The sequence below is a fragment of the Anguilla anguilla genome, chromosome 15 (genome assembly GCF_013347855.1).
Source record: "Anguilla anguilla isolate fAngAng1 chromosome 15, fAngAng1.pri, whole genome shotgun sequence".
Taxonomy (NCBI): domain Eukaryota; kingdom Metazoa; phylum Chordata; class Actinopteri; order Anguilliformes; family Anguillidae; genus Anguilla; species Anguilla anguilla.
In genome coordinates, this window is record NC_049215.1 from 7,715,509 (window position 1) to 7,739,547 (window position 24,039).

The 24,039-nt window shown below is 41.8% G+C and overlaps 2 protein-coding genes across 4 annotated transcripts in view; one reads left to right on the forward strand and one right to left on the reverse strand.

Annotated features, from left to right (window-relative positions):
* The window catches only part of prpf40a (PRP40 pre-mRNA processing factor 40 homolog A), an 18,714-nt gene extending 17,488 nt beyond the window's left edge, over positions 1-1,226 (reverse strand). For 2 of the 3 annotated variants that reach the window (XM_035393207.1, XM_035393206.1), the window contains exon 1: positions 1,108-1,226. In XM_035393207.1, the coding sequence (XP_035249098.1) occupies positions 1,108-1,110 (3 nt within the window). In that variant the 5' untranslated portion in view covers positions 1,111-1,226. The remainder of the gene's footprint in view (positions 1-1,107) is intronic. The other variant, XM_035393208.1, reaches the window with a different exon arrangement.
* Positions 1,174-11,738, forward strand: arl6ip6 (ADP-ribosylation factor-like 6 interacting protein 6). Its single transcript, XM_035394267.1, has 5 exons — positions 1,174-1,197; positions 1,350-1,401; positions 2,581-2,634; positions 3,033-3,165; positions 10,492-11,738. The coding sequence occupies exons 1-5, from the start codon at positions 1,174-1,176 to the stop codon at positions 10,583-10,585; spliced, it is 357 nt and encodes a 118-aa protein (XP_035250158.1). The 3' UTR covers positions 10,586-11,738.
* Positions 11,739-24,039: the final 12,301 nt, after the last annotated feature.

Consider the following 24,039-nt stretch of genomic DNA (forward strand, 5'->3'; position numbering starts at 1 on the left):
CACAATATCAAAAATAATAGCACACACACAATTACTATACTTACAAATATACACACAACATTTGACATGGAATCAAAAACAGATTTTTCCATGAGCTCAGGCTTAAATGGGCTACGGTCTGAACCACGCATATTGCTCATCGTATCACAAGCCACAAGTGGTGTGTCCCAGTGCTGTAGCTTTATGTGCCCTAACACATTCAGAATATTTACCAGGGTTTAGACAGTCTTCAATAGAACAGAGAAGAGAGGTGACTGTAATAATTATATTAAATGACGATATAAGCAAAAACGTCTCCTCTTCGCGGTATCGTGGGGTTTCGAGATCTCGGATTGCACATAATTATATTCGTGTTCAGTAGAGTAAAAAAACTTGGTATTTAACGAGCAACTGTGTATGCCTGATTCACAAATGAAAATAACATGACATAGGTACCGGTTTTCCTCAATCACATTTGTGCACTGCTTACAACTCCACAAACGACTAAGCTATTAGCAAACTAACCAATAAAGTACTTGCGAATAACGGAGGCCGGGCATCTGAATTAACGTTAAAAAATTCTTTTACCCCCCGAAAATTACCCACGTTAAACAGCTAGCTGAGTTTCTAATTGTGAACTTAGTGACGAAGGAACAAAGAATTAGCTCGTAGTAGCTAGTCTGTCATTAACAGCTAACAAGCTAGACTAAAGTAACAATAAAATGTTAGCCAGCTAACACGCAAGTCCGCAATAGCTCGTCCACGAAACTCAAGGTTGCGAACTTGATAGTTAGAGGTTTAGTTAACGTGAAAGTTACATAACAACGCAGTTGGTGTTGTTTTTTTATTACGGTATTAAAATCAGAATTAAAAACCAATAAGCTAGCACGCGGTAGCTAAACCAAACCGTTTGAATGAAATGGCTACCACATTGCAATTTAGCTAGCTAGCTAACGGTTGCTAGCCGTTTAACCAACTATGAGATCAGCTTCCTATCATATGGCTAAGAGTGCAGTTCATGAAAACTATTACATAAACAACTGGTCTTACTATTGATTGATTTCATTCGTAAATGAAATAAATGAACTACGGCAAAACACTTATAAATTAGCAGGAAACTTTACTCACCATGTTTACAGACTACCGTGTGACCCGCCGTCTCCACCTCTCACTAAACTGTAATACAATTGGTTCATGAACGTGGTTGAAAGGGCAAAAGTACAAACCAGCACTGACATTCTTTTGTTGCTGTGTTGTGCAGCTAAACTATAAAATAATTTTGAATGACGTTAAAATTGACCAATGGATAAGTATTTTACCACATCGTAGGAATAGAAATTCACCATTTGGATTGGGAAAGGGATATTTAGGCGGGGTCACAACTTTTGACGCGGAAGTATGAGCCGCGATGTTTTGAACACGGTAGTAAGCAAGAGTTTTGATATTAGACTCGTCTAAAGTGAAGTTTTAACTATCTGGCTAATCTGATAAACTAGCACCAATATAGAACACTTCAGCTTAACATGGATAAGCAATTCAGTTAATCGAACTTTATTTACCATACTAGTGGTCAACACGTTGGCATAATACAAAACGGGCTGTTTAACTTTCATATTAGCAGGCTAAATTAACCGTGCCCCTAACTGGAGCGAGCCAAAAATATTTGCGTCACGGACTCTGTTACCACCCGATAAGGAAATTGTTAGTTTGCCAGCATTAGATTAGCTAGCTAACGTTGGCTGTTTCCATCGGCGTTCAGTGTTATTTCTTTTGGTGTTATCTTAAACTGTATCTGAAACTACACCGAACTTGGAAAAATATCTGCATCAATTTTACTAACCAACAAGTTAAAAATGCCGCGTGTCAGCGATGGTACAGAGGCATTACAGGCGGATGATTTTGTGGCCCCAGCTGTTGAAAACGATTTGGATTCAGCTGTAATTCGAAGGCTAGACGAACAGTATGAGATTTTCGATCAGTCACGAAGTTACAAGAATGAAGAAGAACCAACTGCAACTCGGAAAGCAGTCTCATTTAAGTCGACAGGATCTCAATATCCGGGCAAATTGAGCAAATACGCGGAACACAAGAAATACTGGAGCAATGGGAAGCACTGGCCTGCGAGGATATTTTCAATGCTCTGCTGCATTGTTATACTTTCGGTCGTCGCGTTTCTCTTGGCATTCATGTACCTTATTTTGAAAGGTAGCTAAACGTTAGTGAAATTCATCTTAGAGTAGCATAAATAGCCACGAGCAGGATAGCAACAGGGTCTTAGCTTGCTTAGATTACCGCTTGTGCTGTTGGCTAACTGTAACGGTGGATGTGACGCGTTTAATTAATTGACCCGATTCATATTTTTCGTTCATTTCAAATCAGCGAAAGTACCCTCTTGGTGGATACAGCTGTTGTCTAATAAATATTTGCACCCTGTAACATCATCATTGTTATAATATTGACATTTCTTATGTTTGTAGAAAATCTCTTTTTTTCATAATTGCCGGCTACCAGTCACATAACCACAATATTTCATAATAATCATAGTATGTATTATATCAGTTTATATAGGCTGACGATTGTCATATTTATTTTCTGTTTCAGAGTTACGCAGTGAGAGACTTACCACAGAAGATGGTTCAGAAATAAAACTTCTGGGTAAATATAAATCCAAACCAAATATACCGTCAATAATTCGTTGGGTAAATCTTTAAGGAAAGTGTTTTGGAGTTTTGTTGCGCACATGAAATACAATTTGCTCAAACGTGCCAACATGGAATTCACGTGTCACCTGTCAACTAATTTATTTATATGTTTATAATATATCGAATTATCAGTTCCATCTGTTAGCGCCAAACAGTGGCAAGTTAATAAATATTTAACATATATTTTAAAATATATATTATATATGAAATTGTGCCGATAACAACTCTAAAACGACCATTTATATTAAAAATGACCGCATGGTGGATTTGTGTGTCATTTCCTGTTTTATTTTATTATGTCCTTAATGCGTGTTGTAATTATTTCACTACACAATCAAAATGTGTTTTCAGGCTTTTGGAGTTTGCTGGTGTTGTCCACAATAGCTGGAATCTCGTGCTGCAGCTTCTCTTGGACCTTGACTTACTTTGATTCTTTTGAACCTGGCATGTATCCCCCATCACTGCTGTCTCCTGCAAGACAAAGGTCAGACTAAGCTCTTTCATTTTGCCCAGAATGACACCTTGTGTTTTTTTTTCTGTTTATTTACATGTGCATCCCTTTTAATTGTAATTACAGCTTTTTAAATGGTATAAAGGTCTATAAAACAATGCAAAACTCGTTATAACTCAGTACTTTCTTTGACACAATGGTGCAGGAACTGCAATGTGAATGTTCAGTAAATACTGTCTTGAAATTGGTATAATATTACGTAGGTATAACATTTGTACGGAAATTGTATATTGTCTTGTGTGTTTCCCTTGTTTTTACCCTAACTCAGACTCCGTTGTCAGCATTGTGGAATTATCATTGTTAGCTGTGTGGATTAAAAAGTGTCTAAATTAAATTGGTGGGGCCGGGGGCACTATGGAAACATACCATTGCGAATTTATTGTGAACGCCTAGTGTATGGAAACTGTATGTTTCGACAGCTGAGGTTTTGACAGTAGGCTACTGTTTATTTCATTTTTTGGCTTCAAGAAGAGTACTCAGTTCCCCTAAACAGTCAGCGATAGCTAGACTATGTTACCTCTTCTCTGGTTCACTGATAAGTGTTATTATTTGGAGTACTATACATGCATGCTTCTCTGCATATTATTCCCTGCTTTTTATAAATCAAGAAATAACTGACAATTCATTACTTCGAAGTGTTCATCATTTTAATGTCTTGATTGAAGAACAACTTTTCTGAAGTTGGTGAATGTGCAGAAAGTTTTTTTTTTTTTCCCTTAAATTTTGCCGCTGATATAATTTCTAGAAACACGCACGGCAAAAGTGCAGCATTCCATTTCATCTGATCTTCAGTCACAGTAGAGTGGCTCAGGCTCAGAGGGACCACTCAGAAGAACATAAAGGCAATTTCTCTGCTAATTGGCTTTCATCATTCAACAGCGGTGCTAACGAAGGATTCACTTCAAAGGGTGCTAAAATTTGCCCCTGCAGTTTTGGGCGCAGGCTTTCAGGCCTGTATGTGACTGATAATTCTGGCCTTTCTTCTGTTCTTTCTGGATCTTTCCATGACGGTAGACTGCGTGCAGTGATGTCATCTCAACTTTGGCTGCTTTGATGTCCTTCTTCTGAAGACGTGTAGTAAAGCCCTGATTGGCTGCTTTTGCATTCAGATAGGCTATGTAGTCGCTGAACGTACTGTGTGAATTGGAATTTAATGGCTCTTAGGGTCCAGCAATATTATGATTTATTTCAATGTCAGTATATTGATGGAAAATACCTAAATAATGTAATATAGCCTATTCAGTATTTTATGGCAAACCATGGCATGCGATCATATGTATACTTAGTTCCCATATATTATGGTACATGCATTTAATTCTGACCATACTGAAGAATAATGATGAGTTGACTGCTATTGTAACTGAACCGTTGTAGTAATTTTGATCTAGATAAAGTAAAACCAAATCTCTTGGGAACATTGCTTGAGTGTTTTTAAAGTATATTTATATTTCTATTGTCCTAGTGTTACAAGTGGGAGGGTTATGGTTTTGAGGTCATGAAATAGCCAAGAGAAAAACAGGGTATCTTTATTGGGATGAGTTGGCTTGGATTCTGTTTTAAGCATTCACATAACTTAGCTGGGAGATGATTGGAAGAACAAAATGTAACGGTGGACTGTTATTGTTATATTGCCAATGGCCTTTGGATTATACTTCATCAATTTATTCCTGTATAGCCCACTCCCAGAAGACAGCGAGCATATGGGCGTGGTATCGTGCGTAGCATTAGAGTAAAAAACTATCAAAAATCTGGTTGTTGGCTGACAGTTGAAGTGCTAGTTATCTAGCTAGCTAGCCTTCTATGTGCAAAAAATGTTCCTCGTGTGCTACCAAAACCAGGATTGTATTAGGTTGGGAATGATACCTTAGTGGTTAAATTATTGATAGTTTAGAAAAAATATTTATTCTGTATTCAATATTTCAGTATTAGTAAAATTGTTATATCGTCAGTATCGATGTGAGCTTTTGTATTGAAAAGTTAGTATATCAAAATATCGCTGGACCCGATTGGCCCTTGCACTAATCGAGTGATATACGATAGGCAGCCTATGTACAATTAACAGCATAGATTACATCAGTTGGTAGCAACAATTCTGGTATGAAGTCCTGACTGTGCCAGTGCCAACATTCGTAAGGCAAGTTCCTCCTTGCATAGTTGTTGGACCAGTCATCCCACACAAACTGACCTGTGATCAGCTGTCCCCTTCACAGATCTTTCTATGTTGATTAAATGGAATATAGGCTACTGATTCCAAATCTGTTCTTAGATATGCTTCTCGTTCACTGTAACCTTAGTCACGATATTGTTTGTTTACCACCAGATGTCACTGTTGAATTTTCTTTTGAGCATTAAATCATACTTGAGCATTTATTATAATAAGATGCATGTTATTTGTGATATTTAGTCTCAGTGGTAGGAGAATTCACGCAGAAGCTAAATTCATCTGCAGGAAACCCTGATGTCATTGTTGAATTTATTTTGTACTGCATAATTTTTTATGTATAACGTGTGCTAAAAAAACTTGTCTGAGAAACAGGACTACCCGTCACGTTGTGTACCTCACTTCACAAACACCAGATCAGTTGAATTTATCAATTATGCTAATTAAACATATATATCTGAAACAGTTTAAATCCTGAAAAATACTCCCTTTAAATGTTTGTAGTCTTTTTTTAGTGTCACATGTTGTATATACATGTATGTCTGTGTAGAAGTGGGCACCTAAAATGTATGTTATATCTTGTTATCCTTTAGGAAGACCTTTTGGTGTAAATGGGGAGAATGGTAGTCATTAGGGTAGTTCTTAGTGTAGCCATTAGGGGGGACGTTGTGTTTCCTTGTTTCGTGCCGATTGCCCTTGACATTAAACGCGGGGAGGGGGGTGGAGCCAGAGAGCGGGCCGAGCACCATTCTTTCACAGCATTGAGTGACAGGCCGGGAGAGAGAGAGAGAGCTTCAGAAAGAGGCTCATTTTTCTGAAGAGAGGTTCTGTAACGGACGGGGACGAAAGCGCCCGTTGTCAGCCGCGTACCCCTCTCCGCCGGCGACCGCGGCACTGAACAATTTCGGAGCAAGCTGCCGCGCCTCCGCTCCGACGGGCCGCCTCATTCGTCAAACCGCGCCGGGTTGTCTTCGGTCGCAGCTCCTGAGCCGCCCCCTCATCGCTCATAATTCTGGCTGTAATTGGAGCATATTACCCGCAGCTGGCCGGGCACAACCGGGTCGGGCCGTGCTCCCGTTAAACAATTCGGTCAAAACTCAGACCCCACCGCGCGTTAAATGACCTGTTAAATGCAACGTCGAGATGGAAAGATTACTTTTCCCATTTGGTGTTTTTTTTTCTTCATTATATCTTTTGCCGATGGTTTCAATTTCCCTAAAATGTACTAATTAATGGGTTGTTTAAATGAAGTGTACGGGGTCGTCATGGTACATTTCAGTAGGGCGAGCAGTGCTATGGCAGTTGAGCTAAATCACTTAAAAAATGTGTTTTTTGTAGTCACTTTATTCTCTTGTTTGAGTTCTTGAATTGAATAAAAATTCCACGCGTTTCTACTGAGATATACAATGGCTGAGTCCCCTCTCATTACTGGAGTGCACAAGACAAAGGAACAGAGCAGGTCTGGCAAACTACACATAGAATAAAGGACTGAATGAGAGAATGGATTCAACAGAGAATCTGGCATTTTCCTCATCTTAGGGCAACTGAAACATGCTTTGAGTGAAAAGTACAGTGGTACACAGTTCCTGTCATTTTCTGGACTGCAGTCAGTCCTGCCACAGACCTTCTGACATTTCACATCCGACTGGCCTTCACAGACTCGCCTGTGTTACAGTCACACAGCGGGGTTCGTTTGTGCAAGGATAAAATGTTATTTTTCGACTTCTTTTGCTACTGCTTTATCAAACTATATAGCCTGTATTTCTGGATACTTACGGTGGTATTAATCAGTTAATTCAGTTATTAATCAATATTAATCTTCTTTGTGTTTGAGTGTGCCTTCTACTTTCCGAGCTGTTTCCACGGTGAGTTTAGATGCATACACTATCGAAGCCTACTCTCGATCTGAGCATTTGTTTCAAACTCTTTCACAGAGATTTATAGAAGGTACGGATCTCCAAGGAATTTTACATGTAGTTTTCAACTTTTAGCCTCATATTCTACGGTTTGCCCTTATAAATGTTTTTGGTTTCTCGCTGGTTAACCGCAGACTGCCATGGGACGCGCGTCTGACGTAGCGGCATTAGACCGAGGATAATAGGTCCGGAATCCGGTCGCTCGCCGCCGGGGTTCGCGGTATCTTACCTCCAAGCCGAGTTTATGGCCGGACAGCATGCGTCTCAATCCAATTAGAGCGCGCTAGCATGTGGCCCTGCCGGCGCAGCGGCGCCGCCAGATTGATCGGCAGCGGACCGCGGCAGTCATTGGCTGCCCTCGGCGCGTTCCGGGGACACGCCGGGCTTTTCGTCACACCGCCGTCTCGCCGCCCGCTCAGAGGCCCGACTCCGGGGCCCTCGCGCTTTGGCGAAGTGCGGCGGGCGAGTTCCCTTTCGAGTAACCCCCCTACGGTAAGGCTCCTCGGTGACAACCGCCGGGACGGGAGTGGCGAAGCGTCCACGGCGAAACTTCGCTCTACAAACCGCCGGCCCGTGGACGATTGAAAAGGAACCAATCGATTTGGTCTGCGGGGGTGACAAAGTGCTGTTTCACCCCACAGTTTGAGGTATCGAATGGGGGCCCTGCCCTCATCGCTGATGGTCTGGTAAAGGCTGGTGCAGCTAAAAGCATATTTGTCCTGTGGGCGAGTATCGACCTGTGGCAGATAGGGCCGTATTGATCCTGCTGTAGCGGGGGCCGGGTGCGCTGTTACTCTGCCTGGCGTCCGCGCACGCTGAGCGGTTCCCACTTCCTCCGAGAGATTTATAAAATTTGTACATTAGCAATTTTTGTTAGCTTGCCGACATTGTGGAGGCCCGTTGAAACAAGTTCCTTTCTTTGTTTCTTCTGAGAGTGCACATCTCGTTATCCTGCAGAAGTTTGAAGCTTCGTGGCAGAATTTAATCAATTTAATCCGAAAGCAGTGGTGCTTCTCCCCACTGAGGGGCATGTCTAAAGCAAGGGCCCCATTCGCTCTGAATGTGCACTCGCATATTTTTTGTTGTGATCATTTGTCTGTATCCAGGAGGAAAAAAAGGAACTCGTGCTTAAATGATTTACTGAGAAAAATCGCCATAAATATCCATATCGAAAGCTTCCTGAAGTCTACAGTTTTTGAGGGTGTGGTTTTTTCCGAGTACAGTCTTTAAGGCAGGTTGAGAAGCCGCCATCTTTAACCTGTTAATTAAAAACGTATGGCAAACTCAAAGAAAATAATGCAATTAAATCATTTCAAAATCGGTTTTGAAATCAGAACAGGAGTTGTTAGAAAGTAAATGAAAAGGCACTTGTGATTTAAAAAAAAAAAAAGTTTATTATACATATTTTTCTTTAAAAATAACCCTGGCCCTTGCTTGTGCGGGCACTGGGCACTGTGGGGTTTGGTGATAAAGGGAGCTAGCTGACGGAGCTCACAAACGAGTTAAAGACCCTCACTTTGTGCCTTTCTCCCTCCGCGGGTCATTTGCATGATTTCTGCTTTTGTCCGTAGTTGGGTCGGCATTTTCAGCTGAGGGCGGCGGCACCTGCTGCACGACCATGTTTCCATAGAAACCAGTTGTCAAGACGCATCAGTTCAAATGCCAGCGCAGCCAGGTTTGAAAAGAAACGGGTCCCTCGGTCATCTGTCGGTTATAATTGCTGACTACGACGCTCGTTACAGGAAAAACAAATGAGCTTCAAAACTCCTCTGCTTTTCCTGTCTTTGTGTGAGAAAATTGCTGTTTGTTGTTGATCAGACATTTTACACTGTAGCACATTTAGTGATACAAATATTTGTGCGGTCCGCATACGTCATTTGAATTAAAACATTTTTTTAAAATTAGTTTGGCTATCATTAAGACATTACTTGTTTTTCTCATGATAATCAATTCTGTATGGTCCATTTAATTGATGTTGTTTGTAAACTGAAACAGTTTAAATTGCCATATTCTGATGGCGTGGAGGCCTGTTGTGTCTAAAGCTTGAGTGATGGCACAAGATTCATGTATCAGCTACTAGGAACGTTCTGAAATTAATGAAGGCATTTTTATTTTTGCCTCGTGGAAGATTTCCTCAGCATCTTTTTTGCTTTTCATTTGAGCTATTTCAGAAGAAGCACAAAGACCGTGATTGCTGCTAGGAACCAAGCCTCTCTCCATGCCTGCTCTGAGATATGAAAGTATGCCTGATTTCATGAATAGCAATCATATTCCCGTTTTTCTTCTCGGACTTGAACACTTCCACAGTTATTACAGGCCACAAGTCTTTGGAATATCCAGAGAAAACTGTAAGGGTTAGGCTTCAATTACGTTAAAAAAAAAAAAGGTCATTGTACCAAATGCTTTAATTAATGCTTTAATTAATGTATTTTTAGTCATCAGTTGTAACTACAGCTGAGCAGAGACTACAGTGCTTACTGCTACTGTTATTCATGTACATTCCGCTGTACATTTTCAGTCCTTTTCTATCATGTCAAGCTGCGATGTTGTTTTGCTGAAACTAATCGGGTAGGATTCAGATGATGCAGCGCTCTGCAGTCCACGGTGCGTACGTGCCTCTCTCGCTACGATGAACACACCTGGGCTGGATGGCGGGGGGGGGGGGGGGGGGGGGTGTTGGGAACGCAGGGGGCGGGGCAGAGGGCGGGGCGGCGGCAGGGGCAGGCCTCGGGGGTCGCGCGGAGCGAGCGCCTGTCACGTCGAGAGGGGCTCAGAGGAGAAGCGGAGCAGAAGAGGGACGAGGCGACGGAGAGCGAGGCGGAGCACGTCCCCCCGGTCAGGGCGCCGCGGCTGACAGTTTAATAATGAACGCCGTCTCCCGTCTGCTCCCCCGACACCGCGCTCTCATCGCGTCAGGCTCAGGGCCCCCACCCCTACGCCCCACGTCAAACATCAGCACACTGTTAGGAGTTAAAGCCAAGCAGACCGCTCTACGCCGTTTTAGCACGTTAGCACGTTTTTGTAGCGTTTGAGAATTCTTTAGCGCGTAGATCATAGATGTGATCTATACGCTGAAGACTTTCACAACAAGCCGAGGCTCGTCGTTTTTCTACTTGTCTAATAGCTATTGACTCCGGAATGTTCCCCCGCACTCTCTTTCTAATCTTTATAAGCAATGGAGTACTAAGGCGTGCGTGTTTCTGTTTTTTTTTGTTTTTCCAGAAAGATGACGGGCCGCTCCTTCCACATCGGCTACAGCATGGCGATCCTGAACGGCGTCGTGGCGGCTCTCACCGTCGTCTGGTGCCTGTCGTGAGCCGCGGTCGACCGCCCCTCTCAGTAATCGCATAAAACCGGCTCTACGCATCGCACTTCCTGCTTCTTACTCACGCAAACATGCGAAAAAAAATCCATAACGTTTTCCCTCTCTCTTCTCGTCAGACGTATCAATTGATTCCCACACATGTCTCTGTGAAATCGAATACCACTATTCTTCCACTGCTGTTAGCACTGCGCTTATTGTGGTTTACAGCTTAGGTTACAACACTGTCTGAAGTTTAATGTTTTTTTTTTAAATCTAAAAATAATGGAAGGAAAAAATGTATATGTACATGTGCATATTCCAGAAAGAATACAGGGAAAGGACTCTTGGTTAGTGGGCGTTTGTTGTCTTAAAGTGCCTTTAAGGTCTGTAATAATTTTTCAGATCAAATTGTTTTTTCTTAATGCTTCTGCCAAAGATTTTTACAGAATTGCTTTGTTAAGAAAAACTATTACGAAATATTATAATGTTTGAGTCACAAACTGTAAGTATGCACATTTTAGAGTACAGGGGATTGAAAGCTGTGTGAAATTCAAAGTTGTAACACATAGTAACCCAGAAGGGCGGGAAAAGTTATTTTAAAGAACTTCTTGGTGAAGAAAACTTCTCTTTTATATTTTGCTATAGAATCTGTGTCTGTATATTAACTTATAAGATTAGTTTTATTATTGTTACTGGGGAATTTAGCCACTACTTTAACTGGGTATATTTATTACAGTCTTAATCGTGACTTACGATCTTTCAGTTCTGAAAAAAATAAGATAAAAAACACTGTTTTAGCAGGTGTTCAGCATTGTTCTAATCAGGATCGTTATCTAATGACACTTACCTAATGTAGTCCGATAAGTACTCAAGTCTCTTGTTTGATTTTGTTCTGTTGTAGTGTAACAGGCCAGGTGGTTTTAGTGTGAGTTTTATCTTTGTGTGCCCTGTTTGATCTACTCTCAGTATTTGTTTTACTGCAAGTGTTTATCTTGATTCCGTTCAGACGCAAGAGGGTCATGTAATGAATCACTCCCAGATTGATTCAGTTTGATGGGGTGCAACGGAAAAGCTTCATGGTTTTGTCAGTTTGATGTTTCGAATTTATGTTGAAATAAAGTCACTGATATTGCTCACTTTATATTGAATAAAAAAAGCAAAGCGATTCAAGAAGTTATTGAAATATTTTGCCAGCTCTTGTCACACTTTAGCAGTCAATTTATTTTCCTCTATCTTTGAATAATATGCTTGAAGAGAAAGAAGGTATTTGATCAATTGGTTTCACAATTATCAGCACAGAAAACATTTGTACTCTGCTAAGGTAAAGCTAGTACACAGCGTATGCTTCTATGGTTTGATTGCAATGGCTCGCTCAGGAAAGCTGTGGCAACCTTTCCATTTTTGTGTGAATGATTTCTGTAAATATTGTTTTTATGGATTATCTGTGCAGCCCTCCCCTTATATTTGAAAAGGCTGACACTGATAAAAGAGTAGGATTCAGTGTTTTTTTTTCTGAAAAGGGGCTTTGTCCTGTAGATGTAATGCAATAATGTAGGAATAGATGCATACAAAATTGCAGATTGATGTGTGGCAGGAAATGTTTTCTCACCGGTAATAATAGAACTGATGTTGTGTTACGTAATACCCCTGTCATTCTCACAGTTGCGGCAGCCATTGAAGGTTAATCTGTCTCTTACTAGTGATTAGGCAAAGGCCAGTTTCAATTTACTCCTACTGCTGAAAGCATTAAAGTTTCTCATTCAAATATTTCATATTAATGTGAGCAAATATGCCTGTACGGAGTAATTTTTTAGTCAAATAAATATTCACACGTTCTCCCTCGAATGCACACTCTGCTGTCTGCAGAACGTTTTTTAAAGGTGTCTAAAGTAGATGAACAGTCCAGCTCATTTTTCCACCGCAAACTGATGAGTGAAAATTGCTATGTCGTAATTCACTCCTCATTTCAGTCTCGGGATGAACTGCACCTGTAATATGAGCATTTTAGATGTCCGTTTTGTATTTAAAGAAATAAGATTTTTAAAAGTCGGCAATGTTGTGGATTACAGCGGACAACTCGTGTGAACGGCGTGTTTCTTTCGTACGACACATCCCTTTAGGGGACCACTTTGTCAAGACGGGAAATCTGGGGCTGTGACGGCTTGGCCATTACCCCTAATGAAGCGAGACCTTTCGGCGGTGGAAGCGGTCTTGCCGCATTTCTCATCGATTAAAGCGCGCTTTCTGACAGCTGTAGCGCGGGCGAAACAGGCGGCTAATTCCGTAGCGCCACTGGAACGTCCGCAGCCGGAGAACTCGGCTTATTATAAAATAACAGAATGCGTGAGTCCGAGCTTCTTCATTTATCACACAGTTCTGTGGGACAGCTTCTACATAATCTATGTATCTGTCTTTATTTACATGTACATTCAGAATGTGCTGCTAACAAGCCAATTCAGCAGTAGTACTTTTGAATATTTATGAATTGTTTACTTGCTCTCAAATTGAAACAATGCAGTGTTTTGAAAAAGTATTTTCCCCCTTCCTGATTTCCTCTGTTATTGCATATTTATCAGTCATGCTGAATGGTTTCAGATCTTTAGATGAAATGTAATATTAGACAGAAAACCAGAGTAAACACAAACATATTTTAAATATAAATTTTCATTTATTTAATGAAAAATCTTATCAAACACCCACATCACTCAAGTGAAAAAATAATTGCTCCCTTAAAGTTAACTGGCTTCACCACCTTTAGCAGTAATAACTTCAACTATTCTTATAAATTGATACCAGTCTTTCACATCGCTGTTGGGGAATGTTAGCCCACTCTTCTTCGCAAAATTGCTTTAATTCAGACAAATTGGTAGGTTTTCCAGTATGAACTGCTCGTTTCAGGTCCTGCCACAGCATCTCTATTGGGTTCAAGCCAGGACTTGTGACTTAGCCACTCCAAAACTTTCATTTTGTTTCTTTCCAGCCATTCAGATGTGGGCTTGCTTTTTTGTATTGGATCATTGTCTTGTTGCATTACCCAATTACGCCTCAGCTCACGGACAGTTGACCGGACATTCTCTTTGAGAATTTTCTAGTACAGGGCAGAACTCATGGTTCCTTCAATAATGGCTAGTCATCCAGGTCCCGAGGAAGCAAAGCATCCCCACACCATCAGACTACCACCACCATGTCTGACTGTTCGTATGATATTCTTACTGTGAAATGCTGTATTTGCTTTACACCAGAAATAAAGGGACCTGTGTCATTCAAAAAATTTTAACTCATCCAGTGAATATTATCCCATCCAGGTGTTTTTTTTTTGCAAATGAGCGACAGGCATTGATGTTTCTCTTGGTTAGTAGTGGTTTCTGCCTTGCTGCTCTCCCATTTTTTTTGAATCCCATTTTTTCTCCCAGTCTCTTTCATATTGCAGAGTCCTGAACACTGATATTAACTTAAGCTGGAGAGGTCATTTGGAGATAATGGCTATCATTGTGGTTTGGTGGATTCCCAGAGCCTTAAATTGGCTTTGTAACCCTTTCCAGACTGATGTATTTCAACAACTCCCCCCCCCCCCCCCCCATCTTCTCATTTTCTCATTGATTTTGGCACAGTGAGCTTGTAGAAACTCTATGGTGACTATTTCACTCTGATGGAAAGGTTCAATTTGAGTGAAGTTTAGATTCAACAGGACTGGCTGTAATCAATCCTGGCTGTGTTCAATCAGCTGAATGTAATTATCAATGAAATTTGGTTAATTCGTTGATTGGGTAACTAAATCAGGAAGGGGGCAAATATGTTTTCACGGCACTGTAAGTTAGAAGAGGGGACTGTGCCTGTAGTCTTGGAGAACCACAGGATCAGCTGGTTTTCTTTTGTTGCTTGGGCTAATTGATCAGTTAAAGTTCATTACGCAGTTACATCGAGCTCACCGGGTTTTCTGCGTCTGAATTCATTCCTGTTTTTAAAGCAAAACGAAACAACCAGAAACCCCTGTGTCCATGATGAGGGTCGCAGAACTCTGATTAATACTAACATTTCCACCACATCAAGGTTATTGTTTATTTCCCCAAAGTAAAATCAATAGTGTCATATACACTCATACTGAGTTGACCTTTGAAATTGTCCCAAAATGGGACAGGGTTTGCTGTCAGAGGGGGAGAATATTATTTTCTTTCTTCCTGTGATTAGTGACGTCACAATTTACTATGTTGTCTGAGTGTTGAACTTCAGCAGTAATATGATTCATAGGGACAGCATTGATAATAAAAGGTGTTGGTTTTGTTTTCTATTCGCGGATGAGACTAATGGCATGTTGTGTGGGCTCGAGAGAACAAGGCAATGTCACAGCTCCCGAGTGCGTGGAGGCTCGTTTGGTAAATGACGTGGCGTTATAATACTCACTTATTTATGAACACCTGCTCCGCTACTTTAAATAGCTCGTGGTCCTGCCTCTCATCTACGCGGTGCAAACCGTATGGGATCTCAAGTTCTGGGGGGGGGGGGGGGGGGAAGTGGGGGGAAGAACACCCTGGGCCTCAGATGCGAGCTCCAACTGCCACTTAATTTTATTTTTAAAATTCTCAGAGAACACGCCTTTTGTGATTTGTTGTAGCTCATTTTCGGCATCCAGTAGACTTCACTATTCTTTTGCGTTTCTTTTTGGCTAACCAAGTGTACATTTTTATGGGGATTTCTTAATTTGCTGGGCAAATCATTGGTAGTTCAAATGTTGTTATTGTCCGCTTATCTCCGATAATGCTGCTATTAAAAGTCAACTTTTTTATCATCTTTGTATGCATGAGCAAATAACCAATTAAATTGTGCACCTGCTAGTGATAAGTGAGCGTTATGTGAGATTCTCTCATAAGGTGGGCTTATGCTGTGTGATTACGCCGTAGATGCACGCTTGTCATTTGGGACTTTTGTCATCAGTGCTGTAGAGCTCCCTAGCGCCCTGGCAGCTGTTCTCAGTGCCATCTCTTGTGTGCAGCAATGGCAGAGTAGTTCTCATATCAGAGAATCCACACTACTGAGCGCACTCTTCATCAAACGGTTATCAAAACGACAAACGAAGACAATATTTGTGATTACTTTGAATGTGCTTTCTAATTGAGCAGCCCGTACTATATTAAGGGATTGACTTTCTTTTGGGTAAAAAAAAATAAAATAAAACGAGGCAAAATTAGGCTGTCTGCCTGGCACTTGAAAATGTTTGAAGAGTCATGCATCATTTATTTGGAAACCTTCACAAACGATCGCAGATTGTAAATTAGATACCATGTTAAACTGTCTCTGTCTCCTGCCCCCCCCCCCCCCCCCCCCCCTCTCTTATTAAATTAGAGCCATCCCAAATGCTCGGTGCCGTCTTATCTCCAGCAAACATTTGGGCTTCCGCCAGCTCTGGGCTGGCTGTCGCTTCAGCTGGAACGGCCACGCTCCCTCCACGCACGGGCGACGTCTCGCTTCTCGCTGCCAGGGTATCACGCACCGTGTGTTCCGTCGAGCTGCGCGACCGTTTCAAAATATGTTTTTTTTTCTTAAACTGCCGCTATAACGAGTTTTGTGAACACGTTATGGCATTGTGGGCAATATCGTTTGTTTTCTCCTGAGGGTGCCCAACCGTGACCGTGAAAGGAAGCCAGAACAGTGGATTTTTCCAGAAGGTTAGCTCCTGGATTTTAGCACTTCAGGACAAATAATGCAAAAACCTGGTGTATTTGTGCAATATTAACATTTTTATGAAGCTTGTTCATCCATAAAATCATGACGTATGTCCCAACTATCCATCCATTATATGACTTGATTATTCCTGGTCAGGGTCGCGGGGACCTGGAACCTATCCCAGCATGCACTGGGCGAGAGGCAGGAATACACCCTGGACAGGTCACCAGTCCATAGCTGGGCTCACACACCATTCACTCACACTCATACTACACTACAGGCGATTTAGGAGTCTCCAAATAGCCTGACCTGCATGTTTTTGTGACGGGAAGCCCACAGACGTGTTGATAGCACGTTGCAAATTCTTTAAACTTTTTGTATCATTATAAAGCAGAAGTAATTGTATTGCTGGTCCGTTCATATCAGCCATTTTGGTAGACTTAATGAAAGGTGCCCTGAACATCATCTCACCGCCGGTGATTTGTTCCTGCAGCGGATGGAACTGTCACAGCCTGTTCCTGTTCCACACACTGTACTCCTCGGCTGGTTGAGTTTAGCTCATTTGCTCCCAAACGCTGGATGTGAGGCGAATGGGCAATGTCTAACAGGCGCAGCCATGTGCGGAAGCTAACTAGCTCCAGAAGCGCATCAGTGAGTTTCGCACACGCTCGTCTCTAGCAGGAGCCGCGGCCCGTTCCTTATGTAACTTATGAGCAGGTCCTGGTTCTACGGTTCATCTGTCTTGACAGCACCGATTTCATCAAAGTCACTTATTCCCAAGTCTCTTAATTGAACAAGGTAAAGAGAGTCGGGTGCAACCACCCTTTCTCACCCTGATAGCTGGTTAAGATTTCAGTGTCCTGACCACGCCATCCAGCTACTCGGTGTGTAACCAAATGCCTTAATGACCCGCCACAGCATTCTAATCTAATTAAGATTACACTGAAGTCTGGCCTTGCAGGTTTGGAGTTATGACCAGATTACATGAGAATGGCTTCGTTATGTTTGATGCTATAAAAGCAGAACTCTGCATGCATTTCTTTACCCATGGCAATGGTACGAAAATGATAATGAGAGGTAGCTATTTTCTATTTTTTGCCTGAAACAGATTGAGCAAAATTATTCACTTAATACATGGCAGGTAGTGTAGCAGTTACGATGACAATGAACGCTGTTTGGACATATGATTATTTGAGAACATTTTCACTTCCATCTTAAATCTGATTTGCAATATAAATAAATAATCAAAAAATGTATTAATTCTTTCTTCCCAGGCTTTCTGCTTGTCAGGACTGGTACGTTAATTGTTGGTGACAATCTGTCAGCATGCATTTGTGTTCTTAGCAAGGACAGTAAAGCAGTCATATTCAAAACTAATAAGCCAACAATGAAAAGTTTAATGAAGCAGAATCAAAAAACTTTTATTTTCTTTAAAAATTCTTCTGCACTAAATAAAAAAACAACTTGCTCAAAAATGGTAGACATTTAGAATAAACCACATTATGCCTTACTATGGATGGCTTTGTTTAGTGGTTTTTTTATAGAGTAGTTGCTGAAGATATCAGCATAATTGTGTAGCAAAATAATGTGGCAGCTCGAAAGTATTCATATATATATATATAATTTCTCTGGGCAGTCATGTACCTTTCGATACTGCAGAACAAAGCTTGTGCAGGTGCCTCTGTGAATAATTTAACCACAATGTGCATTGAATCAGAAACAGGTTATTTTTTCCTTGAGGGAGCCGGTAGAGAGAAAAGTGCCAGTTCCCTTGTGGACATGCATGACTGGCAGGAATCTGCTGTTCCTTAATCGGCTGTAAGGTTTCTGAAGAATACCCTGAAAATGACCTGAAAATAATACATTTTCATTTTATGCCATCCCTATAAAGCATTAGTTGATTTTTTTGAAAGCATTAGTTGACTTTATACTTGGTGGATATTCAGCTATACTTATATTAAATCACGTACAATAACCCTTTCCACATTTCCTCTGGCCAGTACCATAGAGGTTTGACCCTCAGAGGCTGAAATACAACCATCTGGTAGTAGTATCACCACATCATATGGTCCAGTCCGTTTGATGAGGCTAAAATCGACCGCTACCAAGCTTGGTCCTGTTGTTGTTCACATAACATATTTGTGTATCAGGTATGGTCTGAAACTGGACATTCGATGTCTATGGCGCTGATGGTTTGATCATTTGGGACAATTTTCATTTTGCTCTTTCCCCTAGACGTATTTTTTGGTGGTATCTGCAATTGCTGGTAGGGTTTGTCTTTAACCACAAACTGTAACAATATTTTTTACTATTCCTAGCAAGGAAATCAGTGGACTTGGGGAGAAGATTATTTCTCTAGCCAGATTTTCAGACTCTGAACGTTTGGACTCACGGGTTGGTTTGGACTTACAGGACTCTTTTATTATGGTATATTAGTTTATATTGAATATCATTATTTCATTATATATGGCTATGGCAAGAAGGGTGAGTGAGGGAAATCAGTAGTATTTATGAAGACATCTGCAAACATACAGATTTAGCCCTGGAGCCTGTCCTCCTGTTATCAGAACATGATCTGGCTATATATATCCAGTATGTTTTTTTCTCTGTGCTGTGTTCTGTCCTAAATGCATTAAACCCAGTTTAATTTCAGCGTGAGAGTTTGGACATCTGCGATCTCCGCGTGCGACAGTTGCCCAGGGAGACCGGAGAGGGAACAATGGTTCGTTTAAACGACGTCCTTTGCGAGATCTGCACCGGCGCCGTCGGCAGAGCCGTGTTTTATTCTCCTCTCCCCCGCCCGAGTGTGATTCTGCGTGACAGCGGTCTGACCCATCCCGTGACATATCGCTCCCGTCAATCTCCCTCCTGCAGGAAGGAACGGCGCTCCGCTAAACCGCAAAGTCTCGCCGCGGCGGGTCTATTTCCGGAACTCTCCTGGCTAAATTGGAAAACATAGCGGAGCTGCTTTCGTTTTCTTTTTGGGTTCCGCCGCGCCTGATTCGCTCAGCGTCGTGACTGAATACCGCACGGAAAATTACGACTTACTGAGTCAAAGCTGGATTTGTCTTACCCCCCCCCCCCCCTTAAATTACATTAGCCTCTCTTCAACATCTTTTGGGATGGTATTATGACAGACACAAACAGCTGCACCCTTCACGTTGTCTCCAGTGCTGTTGTTGCTGCCGTCTTCACCGTAAGAATATCCCCGTCTCAGATCCTGATGAATGTCAGTTATAGCACAGCGCATGTAACTGCTCACAAACGAATCTAATTCTAGATGCTGTCCTGCGGTCTTCGAGTGGCAGCTGTCTCACCACCCCCAGGTACAGCATTCGGGGTTTGCCTGTTATTCAGCAGGAGGGACGCGCACCTTCCCAGAACGCACCACGGGCGCGTTTAACTCCGAGATCCACGCATCGCAAAACACCGCCGTCAGAGGAATACGGCGTTCTGTTCTCGTTCTCCATTCACATCATTACAGTGCAACAATCATGGGTAAATGCGCGATGAGATTACGGGTGTAATTCCCGCCGTGCACTTTTTTGGCAAGGATATAACATCCTCTGCTTTCACCCAGTAAGAACAGGAGCGCTTGATGCTGGATGTTTCTGCACTTGCACTATTTAAAGGCCTGGACGCTTTGCTCTGGAGGTGGCTGATGTGCTACGACAGCAGGCTGTCTCTCAGTGGAGCTGGACAGGAGCAGACCGATACTGTGAACAGTCAGGGTCCGATAGTGTCCAGCTCTAAAGGACGTTTATCCTCAGTGTAATGGGAGATGCTTTTGAACTGAACTGAAGCAAAGGTTCTATTTGCTGCTAGTGATTATACGTCTCCTTTGTCAGCTGTGTGAGCAAAGTCAGATCTCTCACACACAGGAGCTGCAGACATACTGTATATCAGTGGTGTCCAATCTTATTACCGAAAAGGGCCGGTGTGGTGGCAGGCTTTTTGTTTTTTTGCCCGGTTCCAAGACACCTGATTCTATTTATCAAGATCTTGATTGAAGACCACGATTAGTTAATTATTTGAATTTAACGCAGTGTTAAAACAGCCTGCACCAGCATTGGCTCTTTTCAACTGAGGTTGGGCACCCCTGCAGTATAGCGTTCTGATTAACTGAAATAACAAAAGAGGAAAAAGGATTGCCAAATATGTATATGAAACAGCATGTACAGCGTTTCTCTGATTGTTAATTAGCACTTTTGCATTTCGTGCTTACAAATAAACAGATACTTGGCGGTTGAAATTAATTAAACTATCTGCAAAGAGAAAACGCAATTTTGAAATAATCATTATAAAACTGATGAATATTTATTTGTATTTGTCAATACACAAACGGTAGCCTAGTGCTAAATTCTAAAAATAGGCCGCAATAATCAGTTGAAGGTAGGCTACTTGAATGCTAAAATGAAAAGATCTAGAGAGTAATTGCCGGCTGATTGAAGGATAATCATGTAACGTATCTAATGCATGGAAGGCTTGTCTTGTCGTCTTTACGAGGATAGCGCAAAATCGCGTTTTCTTTCTGGTCCTTTTGGCCCAGGCAATATCCCTGGGTTGTTGTGCTGTTTAGCGATGACGCGGCTGCACAGTCGATATTTGTTTGCTCTCTCCCTGGCGCTCACGTTGTCATTACACGGGCCGATGTCCACTTGGATGGGAGCGGCGGGTAATATTGACACTGGCCGGCCAGACATGTCAGGCGTGAGATGACAGTGTTTTCCTTTCCAGAGATTATATGGGGTTCCAGTTAGTTACCTAGCAACAAACACATTCCGCCGAAATGGCGGAATTCGCGGACTTGAGGAGCCATAAAAACCCCTGATGTCTCGGTCCGAAGTTCGGACGCGCGGTTTGGGTCCGCCTGCGAAACTGAAGAATGTCAGAGGAATTACGAGTGTGATGGTTAAGGCATCGGGTTCAACTGTCTGGCTGGGCTCTGCTGTTGTGCTCTCGCTCAAGGCTCTCTCTCTGAATAGCTTCAGAAAACATGCAGCTGTATCACAAAGCTGTACGACAATACAAGCAACTTAATGAAATCCAGGCATTTCAATATAATGTGGACAGAAAACCCGCTGGAGCAAGAAATAATTAATGTAAATGGTCTTTTATGCACACAAAAAATGTTGCGTTACGTAGACTTTGCCCTGGGGCAGGGGTAGCACGAAGCTGCAAATTAAATTAATCGTTGCCATTTTGTTTTCAGAATATCCCGGTGCAATCTTCCAAATGTCACCGATGACTGTGCGCTTGCTCTTTCTCCCCGAGCTGGAGAACTGCACTTTGGCTTTTTCTTGTTTCTGCCATATTGGTTGTCAGTCCTCGTGTACGCATATTCACCGTAAGACAGGAGCGATGCAGCCCTGTGTAATGGAGCAGTATCGGGCACCATACACAGCAGAACAACACGCCATACCTCCCATCTGTGAGTCACCGACACATCAGTGATGAGGACTGTCTCCAGGTCTCCATTTTATTCACATATCTGTGCGCTTGTTTGTCTGTTTATTCTACACATAAGAACATCCCTACACATGTACACCACCTGAAAAGAATGGTGTGCATGGTATTAAATGTAGTGTACTTTGCTAAAGAGTGCAGGTTATATAAGGTTATATTTTGTAACATGTTGGACACCTGCCTATGCATATTTGAAAATGATGCAACTACAGTTGTTGTGGATCGGGAGTTGTTACTCCCTGGATTGTCTATTTTTATGAAAACTCAAATATATCGTTGTCTTGTCAGGTGTCGCGAGAGGCCACAGTCACTGGGAAATAGATTAAATTCACGAGAAGCCTTTGGATGGAATCCTTCAAATATCTTATTTAGATGCGAGCCAGTCAGATTACATTTTCTGACGTGTGGGGGACAGCTGTCTGTCAGGCCTCCAATGTTTTGATGGCCGGTTATTTATTTATCCGAGCGCTAAGCGATTGAGACAGGGCTGTCTGTCCGCCCAAGGAACCCGTCAGTCTGCTGACAGCACCTGAGGCATTCTGGGTAGGGCTGCGCTCTTGGAGTGTCACGGGGCTGGTTGGGACCCCTGTCACTTCCCCAATCCTGTCATTTGGTCTCTGCACGAATGTTACGGATTTGGCATGTTCCTCGGAGACGTGAAGATTCAGCAAAGGAAGGTAACGCTCTACATTAAGCTATAACTGTGTAGTTAAATTGTAACTAATATGGTAATGAGAGGTTATTATTGAGTAACTCCAACTTAGCTAACGTGGAACAACAGTTAGCGGTGTTCTTGATTACGCATGTGAAACAAGGCCAGCCATATACATTTGTTCTGCAAAAATTCTGCATCATTAAGGCACTGAGAGTAACAGGCAAGGTTCATTTGCTGTGTATCACGAAGATATTGCCTACGAGCGTAATTAAAATATGGAAAAAATATTCACTTGTGTAATTAAGAACGCTGCTAACTGTTGTTCTGTGTTATGTTGGAGTTACCAATAATAACCTCTCATTACCAAATTAGTTACAATTTAACTACAGAGGTATAGCGGCAACTTAATGTAAAGTGTTACCCTAAGGAATATAATGTATTAGGATGCCATCAGCCTCTATATAAAATATATCAGACTATTCCTGATTAACAGTGAATGACTGCCTAGTGAAGCTCATGAAGCTTAGCACTTCCAAAAAGGGAAGCACATGGGAGGCAGCAGAATGATTTGGACGGACTGTTCTGACACCGCTGAATTAAATGCCTTCAGTAATTATAATCTTGAGGATTTATGCGGACATTTTGGCATTTTCAATTTACATCTAGATATTTCAAGAACAGTGCCCACCAAAAGTGTTCACACCCTTGATAAAGTCACAACGCTGGTAATGAGGTTCATTGTGTGCTTTTTTAACAAGTCATATTTTCCCCCCCGAAAAAAAAAAAGATTAATTACGCCACAAATAAATTAAATCCCAAAAAATAAATCTGCAGACTCCAGAAGTTTGTGGTTTGAATTTGAAGAAAGAAGAAGGAAGTCCACAAGCATAGGCCAAAGCGTCCGAAGGATCTTGAAAGGTGGTTCTGTATGGAGAAACAGCCAAAGATCTCCCATTACAGTATGTTCACCAATTTCGTAAACACTACAGAATACAGGGAAGCAGAGTTATCAGTATGGAGGGTTCGCAGTGTTTTGATAAGGGGGGTGTATACCATTTGGAGGCGTACTTCTTTGGGGGAAAAATTGTAACGTGAATATTTGCCATTTTCTGGGAAATAAACATGTAATTTGAGAATAGTGTTATTTTGTTGGATTCCATTGAATCATTATTATTGCAGAACGTTTCCACATTTGACAATGAAAATAGATCTCAGCATTTGCAGTATTGATTTTATACTGTTTTTTTAAAATTATTATTAATCTTTATTAAGGGCGGGAATAATTTTGTAGGGCTTTGTATATTGAATGGGGTTCTGAGAATACAAATTCCAATAACCTGTTGTTCCTGCTGCATTTCCAATGACTCCCAGTGAAGAAATTACTAAGAATTTAGAAGCGATTGCCTCCGGATGAGAATCATTTTCAGTTATTCAGTACATTTGGACAGTGCGTTTGAATTAATTCATGCCGGTGAAATTGAGTTGGGAAAAGGCCTAAAACTAGAAGGCATGCAATCACAGATTTCTCAGCGAGCCGGTATTCGTTTCTCTCATTATATGGAACTGCCTTAAGCTTGGTCAGAGCCTCAGCAACACAGTCCCCATGTCTCATGATAGAATTGACAAAATTGCACTGTGACAAATGACAAAATTCTTGGAGCATGAATTGCATATCATCGAGCCA

Coding starts and splice junctions, on each gene's coding strand:
- arl6ip6 (XM_035394267.1), top strand. CDS start 1,174: ATGAACGTGGTTGAAAGGGCAAAA. Junction 1,402..2,580: donor GCCGCGATGTTTTGAACACG/GTAGTAAGCAAG, acceptor TTTCTGTTTCAG/AGTTACGCAGTGAGAGACTT. Junction 2,635..3,032: donor TTCAGAAATAAAACTTCTGG/GTAAATATAAAT, acceptor ATGTGTTTTCAG/GCTTTTGGAGTTTGCTGGTG.